Here is an 18,903-nt window from a genome sequence, read left to right as displayed (position 1 = left end):
GAGGCATTACGGAATCAGGGTGTAGATCAGCCATATGTAAAAATACTGGAAGATATCTATAGCGGCTCCACAGCCACCGTAGTCCTCCATAAAGCAAGCAACAAAATCCCAATAAAGAAAGGCGTCAGGCAGGGAGATACGATATCTCCAATGCTATTCACAGCGTGTTTACAGGAGGTATTCAGAGACCTGGATTGGGAAGAATTGGGGATAAAAGTTAATGGAGAATACCTTAGTAACTTGCGATTCGCTGATGATATTGCCTTGCTTAGTAACTCAGGCGACCAATTGCAATGCATGCTCACTGACCTGGAGAGGCAAAGCAGAAGAGTGGGTCTAAAAATTAATATGCAGAAAACTAAAGTAATGCTTAACAGTCTTGGGAGAGAACAGCAATTTACAATAGGCAGCGAGGCACTGGAAGTCGTAAGGGAATACATCTACTTAGGGCAGGTAGTGACGGCGGATCCGGATCATGAGACGGAAATAATCAGAAGAATAAGAATGGGCTGGAGTGCGTTTGGCAGGCATTCCCAAATCATGAACAGCAGGTTGCCGTTATCCCTCAAGAGAAAAGTATATAATAGCTGTGTCTTACCAGTACTCACCTACGGGGCAGAAACCTGGAGGCTTACGAAAAGGGTTCTGCTCAAATTGAGGACGACACAACGAGCTATGGAAAGAAGAATGATAGGTGTAACGTTAAGGGATAAGAAAAGAGCTGATTGGGTGAGGGAACAAACGCGAGTTAATGACATCTTAGTTGAAATCAAGAAAAAGAAATGGGCATGGGCAGGACATGTAATGAGGAGGGAAGATAACCGATGGTTATTAAGGGTTACGGACTGGATTCCAAGGGAACGGAAGCGTAGCAGGGGGCGGCAGAAAGTTAGGTGGGCGGATGACATTAAGAAGTTTTCAGGGACAACATGGCCACAATTAGTACATGAGCGGGGTAGTTGGAGAAGTATGGGAGAGGCCTTTGCCCTGCAGTGGGTGTAACCAGGCTGATGATGATGATGATGTTATTAGTAGAAATTGCAGAACAGAACAACATGCGGATAATGAATACCTTCTTCCGCAAGCAGATTAGCCGGAAGTGGACGTGGAGGAGCCCAAATGGCGAGACTAGAAATGAAATAGACTTCATACTCTGCGCTAACCCTGGCATCATACAAGATGTGGACGTGCTTGGCAAGGTGCGCTGCAGTGACCATAGGATGGTAAGAACTCGAATTAGCCTAGACTTGAGGAGGGAACGGAAGAAACTTGTACATAAGAAGCCAATCAATGAGTTAGTGGTAAGAGGGAAACTAGAGGAATTCCGGATCAAGCTACAAAACAGGTATTCGGCTTTAACTCAGGATGAGGGCCTTAGTGTTGAAGCAATGAACGACAATCTTATGGGCAACATTAAGGAGTGTGCAATAGAAGTCGATGGTAACTCCGTTAGACAGGATACCAGTAAGCTATCGCAGGAGACGAAAGATCTGATCAAGAAACGCCAATGTATGAAAGCCTCTAACCCTACAGCTAGAATAGAACTGGCAGAACTTTCGAAGTTAATCAACAAGCGTAAGACAGCTGACATAAGGAACTATAATACGGATAGAATTGAACATGCTCTCAGGAACGGAGGAAGCCTAAAAGCAGTGAAGAAGAAACTAGGAATAGGCAAGAATCAGATGTATGCGTTAAGAGACAAAGCCGGCAATATCGTTACTAATATGGATGAGATAGTTCAAGTGGCTGAGAAGTTCTATAGAGATTTATACAGTACCAGTAGCACCCATGATGATAATGTGAGAGAGAATAGTCTAGAGGAATTTGAAATCCCACAAGTAACGCTGGAAGAAGTAAAGAACGCCTTGGGAGCTATGCAAAGGGGGAAGGCAGCTGGGGAGGATCAGGTAACAGCAGATTTGTCGAAGGATAGAAGGAACATTGTTCTAGCAAGACTGGCCACCCTATATACACGATACCTCATGACCTCGAGCGTACCGGAATCTTGGAAGAACGCTAACATAATCCTAATCCATAAGAAAGGGGACACCAAAGACTTGAAAATTGTAGACCAGTCAGCTTACTGTCCGTTGCCTACAAAGTATTTACTAAGGTAATCGCAAAGAGAATCAGGAACACCTTATACTTCTGTCAACCAAAGGACCAGGCAGGATTCCGTAAAGGCTACTCAACAATAGACCATATTCACACTATCAATCATGTGATAGAGAAATGTGCGGAATATAACCAACCCTTATATATAGCTTTCATTGATTACGAAAAAGCGCTTGATTCAGTCGAAACCTCAGCAGTCATGGATGCACTACGGAATCAGGGTGTAGATGCGCCATATCTAAAAATACTGAAAGATATCTATAGCGGCTTCACAGCCACCGTAGTCCTCCATAAAGAAAGCAACAAAATCCCAATAAAGAAAGGCATCAGGCAGGGAGACACGATCTCTCCAATGCTGTTCACAGCATGTTTACAGGAGGTATTCAGAGATTTGGAGTGGGAAGAATTGGGGATAAGAGTTAATGGAGAATACCTTTGTAACTTGCGATTTGCTGATGATATTGCCTTGCTTAGTAACTCAGGGGACCAATTGCAAGGCATGCTCACTGACCTGGAAAGGCAAAGCAGAAGGGTGGGTCTAAAAATTAATCTGCGGAAAACTAAAGTAATGCTTAACAGTCTCGGAAGAGAACAGTACTTTACGATAGGTAGTGAGACACTGGAAGTGGTAAGGGAATACATCTACTTAGGACAGGTAGCGACCACAGATCCGGATCATGAGACTGAAATAACCAGAAGAATAAGAATGGGTTGGGGTGCGTTTGGCAGGCATACTCAAATCATGAACGGCAGGTTGCCACTATCCCTCAAGACAAAAGTGTATAACCCAGCTGTGTCTTACCAGTACTTACATATGGGGCAGAAACCTGGAGGCTGACAAAAAGGGTTCTGCTTAAATTGAGGACGACGCAACGAGCTATGGAAAGAAGAATGATGGGTGTAACGTTAAGGGATAAGAGCAGATTGAGTGAGGGAACAAACGCGGGTTAATGACATCTTTGTTGAAATCAAGAAAAAGAAATGGGCATGGGCACGACATGTAATGAGGAGGGAAGATAACCGATAGTCATTAAGGGTTACGGACTGGATTCCAAGGGAACGGAAGCGTAGCAGGGGGCGGCAGAAAGTTAGGTGGGCGGATGACATTAAGAAGTTTTCAGGGACAACATGGCCACAATTAGTACATGAGCGGGGTAGTTGGAGAAGTATGGGAGAGGCCTTTGCCCTGCAGTGGGTGTAACCAGGCTGATGATGATGATGAATAGCTTGCAAATGATGCTACATGCACTGTGGAAGCTTTATTCACTTCTGCAGCGCTAGCAGAGCAAAGTGGACTAGGCAAACACACAGCTTCTCACCTTGTTAGTAGTCCTCAAAGATAATAGCTACGATGGCAATACTGCAGACAATTTAGGCACAACACACACGAAGTGCAACATCTGTAAAATTATCATTTATTGGCACCCTTCTGAAACAGGGTAGTGACAAATATTCACCTAGCCTGCTTGAACTAATCAGGCATGCTATACTACATGCTTTCAATCTAGCCATTTTGCCTACATCTCCTTAATATTTTTTCTTTTCCTTAAAACTTGTATATCTACCGTGTACCGTTACCTATGCCTGTAACAAATCAGGTTTTATCAATCTCTTCCCTGCTTTTTTTTTTGTCTACCAATACTCTAAACGCCTCTTGCTTCTCTCGACTGCTGACTGGTTAATACTTCCATCCACTTTAAATGCCAGCGCTTCTGGAAGGTGTACGTTTTACCAATGGGTCTTGCTGGGTGAATACCTTCGCATTCCATTAGAATGTGCAGTTCTTTCTCCAGATCTTTGCCGCAGCAGACACATGCCTCATCCTGTGGCAAATATTTGCTCCAGTATGTTTTTGTGCTAAGGCAATCAGCTTGAGCCTCAAACAGGAAAGCACTGCCCTCTGTGCTATTGCACAGATTTTGCCTCCTAATTTATTTCTTGCCATTGTTGTTAATCTCCATGGTCTTTTTGTTTCCATATTTTGCATCCAATTTACTGTCTCCGTTTCTCTCACTTTCTTTTTCATTGCTCCTGGAAGTACCCTGTACTATGGTTGCCAACTTTCCCAACCTCTTCCTCCATTCTGTGTCCACGTTTTTGAGGTGTAGATACTTGTGCATTTTAGCCACCCATATATTTTCATCCATGTTCTGAAGTCTTTCTTAAAAATTAAGTTTGCTCTGCACTTCTCCAACTTCAAAAGAGGCCCCCAACCCATATCACCTTGCACTGCCTCATTTGTGACGTTACTGTGGGCCCCCAAAGCCAATCGGCATGCCAATCTTTGGTTAACTTCCAACTACGACAAGATATTCAATTTTAAGCGCAGAATGGCATTTGCCAACATTAGCAGTGGTACCATTACTCCTTTCCCGGACTCCACGCATCACCTCATATTTAATGTAGCCCCAAAGTGCTGTTTCACTATTACTGCACGCTGCTTCCCTTTTTTAGATTATCTTGGCGAGTGCTTGAGTAGGTCTTTCCTTTGTTTATGTAACACCCAGGTAGTTATGTTGGTTGATAATAATAATAATAATAATATTTGGGGTTTTACATGCCAAAACTACTTTCTGATTATGAGGCACGCCGTAGTGGAGGACTCCAGAAATTTTGACCACCTGGGGTTCTTTAACGTGCACCTAAATCTAAGCACACGGGTGTTTTCGCATACTATATTGGTTGACTATGGGTATGACTTCCTGTACTAAAGAGGCTCCGAACATTGCACGAAAATCCTTTTAAAGTTTCTCTCTCTATCATGTTGAATTGACATGTCATTGTTTCATTAAAGATCATAATTCCGGATTTCTCTGCGCAAAACTTAAGGCCTAGATTTGTTGATGCGTTACCACATATTTGCAAGTTTCTAAATCTATTGCACTGTCCGCTAGTAGCACTATGTCATCCACATATATTAGCACAGCCTATATATTAGCACAGCTTATATATATATTAGCCTTCGCCCTTGTGGGTATAAGATAAATCGAACACTAATTCATTGTTTTCGTCATCTTGCTATAAAATTAAAGCGTGAAAAACAATGAAGACAGAGGCCACCCTTGCTTGTCCTTGGTGAATTTCCACAACACTGCATTTCCAGCCTTCCCACACAATTTGTACTCCATTGTTCCTGTATATCTCCCTCAGCAGCTCCATGAAATTATCTATGCCTTCATGCTTGAGAATATCCCATAGCAATTCCGTCTACGTTGTCATAAGTTCCCATAATATCTAGAAACACTATCCGTAAAAGTCTAGTCTGAGCTACTGAAATCTGTCTGAAAGACGGATCAGAGATTGCTCTGATGGATGCCAATAAAACCACATGATTAGCAGATCTTGCTATGAACAATGATGCAAGTATAGAGGCATACTATAGCCATACTGGCCATCAACTAGGACAGTGGCACCACCTTTGTGTTAGCTGCTGTGCTACCATTATTTGAAAAGCTGGAATCACACACATGCTTGTTTGTGTAGCCCATGGAAGTCAAGCTATCACAAACTGTAGCCAACACTTCTGACTTGCAGCACTTAGTCTTGAGTAATCCTTTTTTTCATTGTAATGTGAGGTTAAATGTCCCGAAAGTGGACAGCGGGTTACCGGATGCTGTAGTGGAGGGCTCCGGATTATATGACCACTTCAGGCTCATTAACATGCACAGGCATTTTTGCATTTTGGTCTTATTGAAATGTGGTCACCACAGCCGGGATTTGAACCTACAACCTCGTTCTCAGCAGTAGTGTGCCACAGCCACTGAGCTACCACAGCGAGCAGTAGAAGATTCTCATTGAATGCAGCCAGCTGACAACACGCATCAAAACACATTCACTTCAATGAACCAAACAGGCCAGACCAGCACTCATGCTTTCATCGGCACTGTGAATGAAAGCAGAACTTGCACAGCACACATGTATTAATCAGTTCTTTTTGTTCTCTCTCGCGAGAGACAAAAGCTTTAATCAAGGAAATAAAACAGCCTGGCTCATATCCTGTTCCATATTTGCTACATGTCATGTGTCAAACCAGAGTTTGTTACCTTCAAGAACATTATAAAGCCTTGCCAGAAAAGTACTTCATACAATGCTATTGTGCGTTCTTTTTAATGGCAGATGTAACTTGCTTTTCATGTGCACAGTGCACAGTATTTGGCCCAAAATGCCACAGTTTTCAGAACATGAACATCAACAAAGACCAGGCGATTTATTTTGCTTACGTAGTGATTATTCGACATATATACAGGCTGCAGAGAAGAGAATAGTTACGCAGTGGAACCCCCATTTGCTGTTTTCACATTAGGTCTTTCATTTGGTATTGCAGACTTGGCAGCAAAGTTGTACTTCTTCTTTCTGTCTGGACCAATCTGCTCACTTTTCACAACAGCTTCAACAGCCTTTAGAGCATCCCGATACTTGCTTTGAAGTGGTTCAAGTCCATCAGTGTCACTAAGATTGAGAGGCTGAATGTCTGTCTTCCCAGCTGATGAAAGCATTTCCTTGAAAGCTTGTAATTGACCTTGCCGCAGAAATGTCACGGCTGTGCCTGGAACGCCAGCACGCGCAGTCCTACCCACCCTGTGTACATATGTTTTAATAAATTTTGGAGGGTCATAGCATATGACATGCCGTACATTCGCCACGTCAAGACCTCTGGCCAGAACATTTGAGCAAACTAAGATGTCCAGTTTTCCAGAAGCAAACTTTCTCAGCACTCGTGCACGTTCTGCTGTGCTCAGTTTTGCAGAAAATTCTTCAGCACGAACATTACCCATTTCTTTAAGCACCAAGCTAAGCCTGTGGGCATCCTCCTTAGAAGCAGTAAAACAAAGGGTGTCCCGGAAACCATGGTTTGCCACAAGATCCCATACAGCCAATGGCTTTGTGTTATCGTGAGTGAGGTAGTAAAACTCACTAAGCCCCTGTGGTGTAGTATACTTTCCAACGAAAGTTTTCTGTCGGTGTTCATCACCTGGCACATTGATTGTGCCAGTGGCTGTGAAGAGTTTTGGCTGAAAAAGCATAAGGCTTTGCAGTTTGTCAGGATCCTGAGTCAGTGTTGCCGAGTACAGCAGCTTTTGCACAGGCTCTCGGCAATGCTGAAGACAGCAAACAGTCAATGGGTGCGTGCACAGGCGGTCGTGGACAGTCCCTCCACAACAGCAGTTCATCTTGCCTGTACCGAACACAGCCTGTTCTACCTCGGGAATTAATGTTGTTTGCACATCTTCAATAACTCTGTCAGCTTCATCAAGCACAAAAAACTTTAGCAGATGCAGGTTAAAGCCAGGAGTCTTGCGTATGTGGTCAAGCAGACGTCCTGGAGTAGCCACCACAATGTCCACTAAGCTTGCATAGCCCTTAGCACCTTTGCGAACAAGCAGTCCCTGTTCTTCGGCAAATGTTTTCGTCCCGGTCACCAACTGCACATTCAGTGATGTTGCACCAACATACTGCAAGAATACAGCATGGACTTGTGCTGCGAGCTCCTTTACGGGAAGGACAACAACAGCACGAACTGCACGCACAACACGAACTTTTAGGTCTTCTATAATAGGTATAACATATGCAAGCGTCTTGCCACTACCTGTTGGTGCAGAAACACAAATATCTCGTGGCGGCAGGTGTGAACGCCGTTGCTCTGACGAAAGCAACCACGGAACTACTTTTTCTTGAACAGGAAATAGCTTCCGTATGTGGTTTGTAGCCAACACAGACATCATCTCAGCACTTAGGCTGCTGCTGAAGTGTTCTACTTTCCTGCTACCAGGCTTTTTGCCTTTCTTCACAATTGATGCAACCATCTCTGGATTGGATAACCATTCTGGTAGGACTCGGTGAACAACATCTGTTTTTTTCACCTGCACATCACCCAAAATCGGATAATATTCTCCAGGACTGGTTTCAACAGGCTCTTGAACAGGTTTGTGGTCACCATCTCCTGTGCCTTCAACCTTACCACCATCTAACTCATCATCCAATGCAGTATGCTGATGATCTACGGTGGATTGTGTTCCTGCTGGCAGATTGTAGTTGGCTCCATTGTCACCAGCAACACTCAGGCCTTCATTGCGTCTGTCACGTCGCATGCGAGGCTGTTGGCTTTTCTTCCTTCGACTTTTCTTCTTTACTGCTGGTGTTTCCAATGTCAATACATCAGACAAAGGTTCTGCAACAGCTGGAGCTGCATCACCAACCTGAGACCCCAGCTTGGCTTTCTTAACAAGTGGCACCACAATGTTATCCTGGGCAAGGCAGTTGTCACCAATTTCCAATGTCTTGCCATCCTTTGGACTACCTTCTAGTGCAATGGCTGCCGAATCTGTTTGCAGACACCCATCTTGTGCCAAATTACGAGCCTCCTCTTGTTTCCGTTTGGCTTTCCTTAAAATTTTCCGTAGTCGCTTGTCCGGATCAAACTTTTCCTTCGCTGACTCAGTGTCGTCGGTGAATCTATAAGATGAAATGTAGAAATACACAAACACATAATGCCCATGGATATCATCGGCACACGTAAAGTGGTGTTACATTACATAAGTAACAAAGCTGCACTGCAATGCCACTGACACATATTTTCAATGTTACAGAAACTTTACTGCACACTGTTCGCATGTAAAAGGATGACGCTTATTAGAGCACTGCAAAGGCTTAGGTTTACTTATAAGCCTGAGCCCAGCTCAGCCCAGCCCCTGCAAGCAAGTGCAGCCAGGCTTGGGCTGCATTCTTGTAACTTCGGAAAACTGCTGACTATAAAAATTGACACACCGGAATTTTAGGTCAGTGATGTCTCTAAGTCTCTGGGAAAGCTGGGGCAGGCAAGCCATGGCACAACAGCAGCACACTCCACGAAATAGTGTATGTTAGCAGCAACTTGAAGAACAACTTGGTGGCGTAAATTATAAACTGCATTGTCTACGTCATGCATGCACTTTGGTTAACAACCTACATGTTGAAACTAAAGTAGGGAGAGTCCAAATTCACTCGTAATATGAAACATGGATGCCTACATTATAGACTGAAAAGTTGACAGCATTAAAATGAAGCTGAATAAAGCAATAAAAATTGCTTGTTCCATGTGACAATACGGATGAATGTGAGCATTAGCCTTGCGTGTCACTAATTTATATTTATAGGAGCAACAACTTCTAGTCGCAGTGCATTAACGAATTCAGAAAGCTAGTAGGACAGCGCAATTTAATTTATATTACTACCAGGTTTATTGGCTTAGGCTCTAGCATTCCACGTTGCACTTGTTCTTCGAGATTCAAAAGTGAGATGAAATGGTTAGTGATGTGTACATGAGTGGCCACCTATACTTTCGCCATATATTGCCGTACAACTACTTGGCTAATTTGTTACAGGTGTTCATGTCAAACTAATTCACTGGCAGCATAATGAACACAGAATGCAATTTTTTTCTTCCTTTTTTTTGCATGTTCCTTTGATCCAGTGAAAGTGTGGCACAGTTCACAAATTAGTGTCGAGCAAATAATTTGTGTGGCTGGTATCTTCCCACCAACCCAAAACTGGACTAGGATGGACAGTTGGGCCTAACGGTATCTCATTATCGGAAAACTAGAGTGCAGCAACGAAACAGCACTTGTTTGCATCATCTTCATTGTGTCTCGTCGTTCCTGCACTCTGGTTTCCTGGTACAGAACTGGTCCATGCTTTTTAGGCTCAAAGGCTAATGGGCTGAACTGGGACAGGCTGAGATGGTCCCAAGCTGGGTACCGGCTAGGTTTGAAACCACTGGCGCCAGGCTCGGGCAGCGCATGAGACTTTCTGGCTCAGGCCAGAAAAAATGGCCTGTGCTGTGTTCTAGCTTATACTCCATCTCATTGACTCCATGCAGTGGAGCGGAAGCTACCAAGTGTGTCATGGCAGCCGGGGGCGCGTAAAGGTATGTAGTGCTCTCATTCAATATCACCTACAGCACATGCAGTTTGTTTTGATGCAAGCAAATTGCGCACAGATGTTTCTACGCTTTGTTAGGTTCTAAACAACCGCTTCTAATACAAGCTACACGACAGTAAACTACAATGCATCTTATTTAAGTCAGGAACAGTCCTTTACAAAAGCGATTGATTATTCATTCAAGTCGAGATTCAGACATATGACAAGCATCTGTTTAGCTTTCCTGTGTTCTCTCGATGCATTACATCTAGCCTTGATTGCCTTTAACGTCTTTATTCTACCAACAAGGACGTGCTCGCGTCAGTTGCTAGTGAGCGCCTGTATCGTCCACTTTCACACGCAATCTGTTCTCGCGCATTTAAGCACTTTGAAGTAGACGGTCACTGACCGCAACGCTTCTACTTTGGTGATCTGTGCCACCAACAATGTCTTATTTGCGGAGTGCTAACCAATTTTGTAGCGCAGTGTGACGGGGCTTCAAGTTTTCAAGATGGTACATGCTCGCGTAAGTCACTTGGCTTCAAATTAATATTAAGGCTGAGAACACAGTAGAATACCATTCAGAACAACTCACCTGCTTACAACGTATAGTTTTTCCATGTTGCTAGTAGAACCACCGGTATGTTTACAAGCAGAGAGTTTTGTAGGTACTCATACGTTGCAAATCCGCCAAAACAACGTGCATCGCACGCTCATAGAATAAGAAACCAACCTGTACAGGCTTCGGATTGACTTCGAGCTTTAGACTAGTGGTGTTTGCCTGCGGCGCAGTAAAAGAAGCTACACTCAAATATTATCGTGTAAAATCTAATTTTAATGATGCAGTATCTTATATAATGCACAACACACTACATAAAGTTTGCATGACTTTGAGATTGAAGCACGGTTTACCATCAGGGCACATCAGGGTATGGTGTACTTCATAGAGTTACTATCGTGTACTTATGGTATATGCTACGTTTGAGCATATACAGTAACTCTATGTGTACTGAAATCGGGCAGTGTGTCCATACGGTGTGTCGTCCGCACAGTAAATGGGATAACCGGGGACGCTTCTGCGACGACGCTACCAGCAGGACGCTGCGATCGACCGGCGTGCCTAGCGCGTGAAATTTAAAGATGTTGTGCAAAACTTTCTGCATTTATGAACTAAAACGCTCTCAAAACAATTGAAATTAACATAATTCACAAAAAATATCCTGGATATATCAAAATATACAAGTACAAGTAAAACTCGTGAGCGCTGCCAAGTGTGCCAAACAGCATGTTCCTCGTGCTTTCAGCTCTGAGGTGCAGGCAGTGCTGTCTGCTTGACTGGAGTGCTTGAACTTTTATGCCTAGATGACGGAGAGATGTAGTATTGACCTAAAGAAACCAAAGGAGGTCTAAAATATGTAGTGGAAGCTAGCACAGCTTCTGATCAGCAGAATTGAAACCTGTACCTTCCCTTCACCACTGGAGTTCGCTTGCAGCTCAAGTACTTTTGCTCTGATAACGTCCATTAAAATTTGCCAAGACATTCAGGCTTTACTCTAAAAGCAGCGACTCCAAGTAACACGTCAAGCAGGATCTGTATGGCAGAATCAGCCACTAACATGGTATTTTAGTCTCTTCATTTTCTTTGTTAAATGAAGATCTGGGACCTCGGAGCCATATAAAAAATACTGCGAAGCCTACTAGCACCCTAAATAACTTAACATACCTAATAGCTTTTCTGCAGCCAATTTCGGCTTCATTTCCCAGGATGTTATTGTGTGGTGGAGTCGTGGTGCAGAAGGTGGTGACATAATAATAGAACATTGAAACCATGCCAGAGAACACCTATGACTATGCATCATTTTGATGCTCACTCCGGCTTGCTGAGACATCTGCTATCCTGCTACATGTTCCTCGCAACAGTTAAAAGCATGGGAGGTGACCAAATGAGTGCCAGAATGCTGTAATGTCCTGCTTCCACGTGACCACCTGGGAATGCGGGGTCAGATTTTTGTTAGCTACAACCATATGAAGCATCTGTTAGCTTTCATATGGGTGTAGCCAAAAAAAGAAAAAGCGGGCCCCTCAGTTTCCCTTGTTTTTGTTCATTACATAATGAGGACCACGACTCCAGCAGATTTGATGCCATCAGGTAGCGTGTGATGTACGTTCGCTATCGGTCAAAAGGGTCAAAGGGTCAAAGTGTTAGCCAGCAGTGGTGCTGGCTAACACTCCCAGGCTTGCGTCTTGTACACATATATAAATACCCAAGAAAGTGGACATGAGAATAGCTGCCGCTGTAGAGGATGTTGCTAGTGCAACGTATGTGTGTAATGCGGAGGTTGTGGGTTTGGCTCCCATCGGCGGGAAGTCGTGTTTCATCCAATTTCACTTACCTTTAATATGCAATTTCTACACTTCAATTAAAATCAAATAATTTCCCCTATGCCTTTCTTGGCTTCATTATCTGTTGGCTTCATATGGTTGCACCTGGGAATGTGGTCACGTTGAAAGTTTTGCATTATCGGAGGCCTGGAAAATAGGCAACGTAGTGGTAATTCATAAGACAAGAAGCTGAGAACTTGTTTAAAATTATTGGCCCATCTCATCGACACGTGTTTGCTGTAAGACATTAAAGCATATACTGTATGTAAGCGTTTTTAATCAAACAATAGCCTTTTCGTAGTTTACCAGCCACTTCAGAACTGGCCACTCTTGCGTTACCAAGTTGTATAGCTAAATTTACTCATGATCTACACCTGTCATTTGATAAGGGCATGCAAGCTGATTGTATGCTGATTGATTTTCAGAATGACTTCCATAAAATTTGTCACACTCTCTTATTACTCAACCTATCCTATCTCAGTTTTCCTGAAAATATTCTTTCCTTGCTCCACGTACAATTATTTGATTTGAAGCTCTCAAAAAGCTAACTACAATGGAATATCACTGATACGATCTTCACGGGAACCGGAAAATAAAATATATCATCCGAAAAGCATATTATCCAAAACGAGCTAAAAAATAAAGTATGAAAATAGGCGTACTTGGTGACAAACTCAATAAGAAAAGTTCGTGAGACGTCGAGTGCTACTGCTCTGCATAACATGTTATGCAAAGCAGCATCACTCAATGCCACATAAACCGCAGCCAATGCACTTTTACTCAGCAACGCTGAAATAGCTCGTCAGTTTGCACAGGACTTTCCTTTCTTTTTTTCAATATCCATAAAAACATTCTTCTGGAAGTTACAAAAAAAGCCGCGGTTTCCTCACTCAACTGGGCAGCTGCGCACCACCAGTCAGTGTGGCCGCACTGCGACAGCAGCATTTTACAGTCACCGGTGTACCGCAAGCATTTTTTCTCCTATGTGGCTTGGGCTTAGCACATTTGTGGGTCGTTGTAATGTTAGTGAGGCTAGTACACTGGAATATAAAGCTATCAGTCTTAGAAATACCAGTAAATCCCACTTCTGCAATGGTATTATCAAATTTCAGGTGAAAATGCGATCACAGAAACCATATGAAAAAACATTATTGTTCCTAGGTTGGCTGGGAAAAGAGGGAAAGTGTGTTATCCTGAAAACCGTATTATGCAGAATCGTATCAATGAGATTTCACTGTATAATGGATGAGGCAACTAAAGTTTCTCTCATCCGGCATACCCAAAGGATCTGTTCTCAGGCCTTTGCTCTTCCTTTATATTCATAGCGATGGCTCCAGTTTAATTTCTAATGTGAGTTTATATACAAGCGACAATAGTCCTTTACAGGGAATTAATGATGCTGACCTATTTGCAGTGGAAGATGACCTAGATGCAATTTCTGTTTGATGTGCTCAGTGTCACATACTTTTAAATGTGGCCAAATGCAAACACATATATTTTTCTCATGCAAACGCAGTCCATCTGAGGGACAGTACTACTTGAAACTATTCAGCTATTACTGGAGCTATCAAAGTTAAGTATTTAGGCATAACTTTCATAAGTGGTTTCATGTGGAATTCCTGCATAGGTGGCTGTAGTTTAAGACAGGAAGTAAGCTTTTAAAATATGCTCCACAGAAATACTGTACATAACGATTATTTGTTCTATCCTGGAATACGCCTCAGTCGTATTAGAACTTACACGCAGAATCTTACATACCCTCTTGAGACGATACAAAACCAGGCTGCACATTTCATTACAAGCAACTGCACATTTTGAAGCAGTGTCATTGCATTAAAAAATTCTCTCGGCTGGCCTGCCCTTGCAATGCGTCACACTTTTTCATGTATTTCATTTTGAAGGCTCATTGCCCTAAATAAAGACGCCTACATTAAGTGACCTGTGTAATCTCACATCACCTCAGTCACATGCTTTAGATAAAGGAAATGTCATCTTATGCGCTTACTTTCAAAAATTCATTTCTTTCCTGAACAGTCAACTCTTAGAATGGACTTCCCTGTGACGTCATTGAAGTTGCTTGTCGCAACAAATTCTTTTACAGGTCTGCGAAATCATGTACAAGTTGTAACGTTTATGCTTTTTGTTCAGTTCACGTGTGAACTTGACTAGTATTTTGCATTTGTGCCTCTAAACTTTTGTTATAAGGTTTTCTGTATAGCTGTACTAGTGTTTCATACTGTTTGCCACCATAATATTTTATCACACGTATATCTTTTGTGTATAAATGTTCGTTTACCCCACTGCCCACTGGGCGAGTGTAGGCATACTAATAAATAAAAGAAGCTGGAAATACCATTTAGGACATTAGTAAGCAAACATGAGTCCTGGCAACAGAGCATCAGCCAGTACTTGTTAAAGAAGCTAAATGTGCTATGCGACAAAAGGGATCAAACGATGTCGCCGAGTTTTCACACAGAGTGTAGAGCATAAGATATGTGTTTTCCATTGACATTGAAAATTTGTATTATTAGGTACCACATGCTACATTATTTGTAGCCATGAAGGCCTGTATAGATGAACACGAGGCTGTTGCATTTCAGTATTCAACAGGGATGTCTGTCGACATTTTTAATGCGAAGTGTTCTTCTCCGAGTCCATCCACTTTCTGGCGGGCGAGCCCATCTTGCTGTTTTCGTGGGCCGATCCAAGTGCAGTCTAAAATTATGCGTCACTGTGGCAACTGGGTATATACCAATGGGTTGCAGATTGCTTTCAATGTTATATCTTGCCATTCCAAACATTGTCTTATTATATATATAAGCACTATAGCCTATTATAATCTCTACATAACCATTCACTGCACAGCAGCTATACATTATTCATGAAACCGTCTTGTGCTGCAACGTGTCACACAAGGCTCGGCATTACATTAATGTCAACTACGATTGAGTCTGCCACTTTTTGACCTTGTTAGAAGCTTATCTTAATTCAACCTTTATTACATTTGACAAGGAGATTTATCTGCAATGGCAAGGAATATGCATAGGATCCTGCAGTGCTCCAGTGCTCTTAATATTTTTTCTTCCCAGGTTGACAAAGCATTTGACGCAGTTTTTAAAGGGCCCCTCACCAGGTTTGGCCATTTTAAGCAGACAAGCGCAGTATATACCAATGCACAAATAATAAAACCTACAGCCAGAATGTCTGCAAGTCTTTGTATTACTCGGTGTGATAGCAAGAGGGACGTACTTCCATTTTGTCTGCCGGTTCCCACATTGTGCAGTGGTGCGCACAGATTACAAAACTACAGTCGAGCGCCTCTACAATGAAATTACCAGTATAACGAAGGAATAATTATGCCCCAGTTCTGTTGTGAGCTTTGTTGTGTGCAACCTTCACAAGGAAGTGACCTGTGTAACAAATATTTCGGAAGCCCCAAGCACTTCGTTATAAAGACATTCAACTGTATCTCCAGATGTGCGCGCACTGAGAGATCCATTTCAGTGTAGTTCAGAAGTAGCCCGACAACAATGCAAGTGTTCTTGTGCACAGCGCGAAACGGGAGACCACAACAGCTCGTGCGCAAGATCGTTACCAGAAGTGCGCACTGCGCAGCAAAAACATGAGAAAAACAAAACAAAAAAGATGTGATGCAATTCTCCAGCTCTGGTATGGGAGAACACAGGGATGGAATTTCGCTTGCGGAGGCTAGACGAGGCAAGTGAAGAGAGCGTCTATGTTGGCAGTTAAGCTTCCCCTTTGAAATCATGGGTTCACAACATTTCAAAGATTTCTATCTCTGCTATTAATGAAACAATTTGAAAAATTATTGTGGTAGAACACTCTTTAGAAGGCACGTAACAACTTCCAGCATATAACTCAAATTTGCTGTGGGGCCTGGTTAACAGGACCTTTAAAGGGGACAGCGGCTGTGGGGTTCTATGGGTTTTTAGATACATGGGCTATTTAAAAAAAAATATTGTTTTAAAGTAACTTGCACTCAGGTGGACCAAGCTATGATCAATAAAGTTTTAGCAGCCTTTCAGCAAAATGGACAAGGTCTGAAGTTCACTCACAAGCTGCCTCATAATGGGACAGTTATTAGACTTACAGATTATTTTTGGAAGCGGACATGCCTGTTGGAAGTATTTGCCCCATGTTAAAGAGGAACTGTTACTGTTTAACTCTGCTTGCTTGAAGACAGCAAAGAAGGAAAAGACTGAACTTTGCCTACGTTTAACTCTTCTTCTTAATAAGCCGTGTCCACATCAAACGCAGAATAGCTTTGATAACCGGGTATGCCACCTGAGGAGGGTTGGGTTCTCGAGCTCGACACTGACTTCAGCAGAGAACCTCCTGCAAAAGGTCAAGTGCGCTACACAAAAAAAGGTGTAAGCCCAGTGTCAGAACATAAGACCTGAGGTGATGCCTTACCCGCTGTGGTGGCTTAGCAACTATGGCATTACGCTGCTAAGCGTGACATCGCGGGATCAAATCCTGGCCGCTGCGACTACATTTATATGGTGGCAGAATGCAAGAAACACCCGTGTACCATACTTTGGGTCACGGAGTAAGATATTTAGGAGGTGAAACTCCCGTCAGCGCGAGCGAGCGCGGGTGACCAGATAAAGTCACAATTGTTGTATGCGCCGACGGGGCCATATACAGTGGCGGCGCCATGCGGCGCGTCGTAGAAGCCGCGGCGAAAAAAAAAATGCAGCGCCCGGGCACCGGCGCGCTCTCAACAGCGGTAATTTCTTTCCAGGCCGCCAGTACGATAACGGCTCCGCGGGCTTGTGACCTTTTCTGGTCGCCGCAAACAGCGGAGTTTCCTCTCCTAAATGTTTCTTGCTCCGTGCTTTGGGTGCACATGAAAGAACCCCAGGTGATCATAATTAATCCAGAGTCCCTCACTATAGTGTGCCTAATAATGAGATTGAGGTTTTGGCACGTAAAGCCCTAGAATTTAATTGTGATGCCTTGTCTACTGTGGGGGTTGGGGCTAACATGCCTAGCACCGCCAAGCCAAGGTCTAAGGAGACACGTAGTTTGTCCCCCCTCTGCAATGCATGCATAAGGGTGCCGCGGTAGGTTCGCTGACTCACAGGTAAGGCGTAGAGAAGACTTCAGCCATGGTATAAATTAAAAGGGGATTTACTCCCTGTTATATACAAAAGACACATACAATAAAGGTGGGGTTATGGCACTAAGGTGGCAGTCGCAGACTATGGGTGAAAGCTCCTGGGAAGTCTGCTGATCCACACAGGCTCTTCCGAGCAACGTTAGCCACACAATGGGAATTGGCCCTGCATGTCCAACAGCCAAGAGCGCCGAAGGTTAATCTGCTGGGCGAAGTTGCCCGCACACCTCGGATGCTGAATGAAGGAGAGGGTGAGAGAACTCCGCTCTTCAGGCACTGTTCGGATGCGCGGTGCATGGCGAGTATTTCGTACCACCTTTGAATTGAACATATTACATACGGCCTTGCATGCCATTATTGCGATAGCAATTATATGGACACTCCAGGTGCATGTTCGCCGTCGCCTTCGGTGTCGCCGTGATGTTCTGTATGGCGTGCACAGTGTGTGCAAGTGAAAGCGTGCAAGGGTGTGCTGAGGATGGTGCCTTGATCTCGCACTCGCAAGGCACCGGAGAGGGGGGAAGGTGGGTGGGGGGTGTTCTACTTGGGTGGCGACTGCATGTGATGCAAGCCCTATCTTGAAAGTGATCTGCAGCAGGGCAAAGTCTGCCGCACGCTGTTTTCGCGGCTTAGTTTGCATGAATGCGAGACGCAGCACGAAGGTCAATTCGCTCGCTGCTGCTGTTGCACCTCCTCACTTCAGTGTTTTGACAGCGAGTTTCCGTGGTCATCGAGTGAGATGTGATAACGTTTTGCTTCTTGTTAATTAGTATGCCTATGTGTACAAGTCTATACGGCCGATAAAGCAACTATACTTCGTATATCTGTCCACTAATTTGCTATCGCAATCGATGCACTTCACCTTTCGGGCAAAACTGCGGCTTTTTTCTTCTATGTGTTCCCTTGTCACACAGATGGCTCTAAGCTGGTGAATATGGCTCCAGAAGTCTGGGTAGTGATCACAAACGTATCAAGCCGAGTTTTGGAAGAAAAATGAAAGCAGGAAGGAGGCAAGATGAACAACCAGATGGGATTTTTTTACTTGAAAAAAGCAGCTGGAAATAGCAACCCAACAAATTGAAGTAATTTATGAGGATACTAAAACAATGGGCATATGCAAATTTAACAGGGCTATATGAGCTAGAGCTTGCAAGGTACGAGTCAGGCCCAAAGGGAAAAGAAGAAAGAATCCCAAGAGCTAGTGGGATGAGGAGGTTAACAAGGTCGTAGAGAATTGCCAGGAAGCCTCCAGGGAACACACATATTCTAAGCAGAGGGGTGAAGCAGAAGCTGATGTAGACAGAATTTAGATAACTTCTTAAACTGTAGAAGGGAAGCATCACATTTGATCAATGAAAAGATTAGAA

The 18,903-nt window shown here is 43.5% G+C and overlaps 1 protein-coding gene across 1 annotated transcript; it reads right to left on the bottom strand.

Moving 5' to 3' along the window:
• Positions 1–6,300: 6,300 nt before the first annotated feature.
• Positions 6,301–10,764, bottom strand: Dbp73D (putative ATP-dependent RNA helicase Dbp73D). The gene is made up of 2 exons (XM_075687065.1): positions 10,610–10,764; positions 6,301–8,571 (listed from the first exon to the last, which is right to left on the bottom strand). Exons 1-2 carry the CDS (start codon positions 10,633–10,635, stop codon positions 6,384–6,386), a joined length of 2,214 nt encoding a protein of 737 aa, XP_075543180.1. The 5' UTR covers positions 10,636–10,764; the 3' UTR covers positions 6,301–6,383.
• Between the last annotated feature and the right edge of the window lie 8,139 nt (positions 10,765–18,903).

The sequence above is a fragment of the Dermacentor variabilis genome, chromosome 1 (assembly GCF_050947875.1).
Source record: "Dermacentor variabilis isolate Ectoservices chromosome 1, ASM5094787v1, whole genome shotgun sequence".
Taxonomy (NCBI): Eukaryota; Metazoa; Arthropoda; class Arachnida; order Ixodida; family Ixodidae; genus Dermacentor; species Dermacentor variabilis.
Note: the sequence above shows the minus strand (reverse complement) of the source record. Positions and strands in the feature narration are given on the sequence as shown.

What these genes read in the sequence shown, in the direction of transcription:
- Dbp73D (XM_075687065.1), bottom strand. Translation starts at nt 10,635, where the DNA reads ATGGAAAAACTATACGTTGTAAGCAG. An exon ending in AAACTATACGTTGTAAGCAG is followed by an intron (nt 8,572 to 10,609) that starts GTGAGTTGTTCT and finishes TTCATCTTATAG; the next exon opens with ATTCACCGACGACACTGAGT.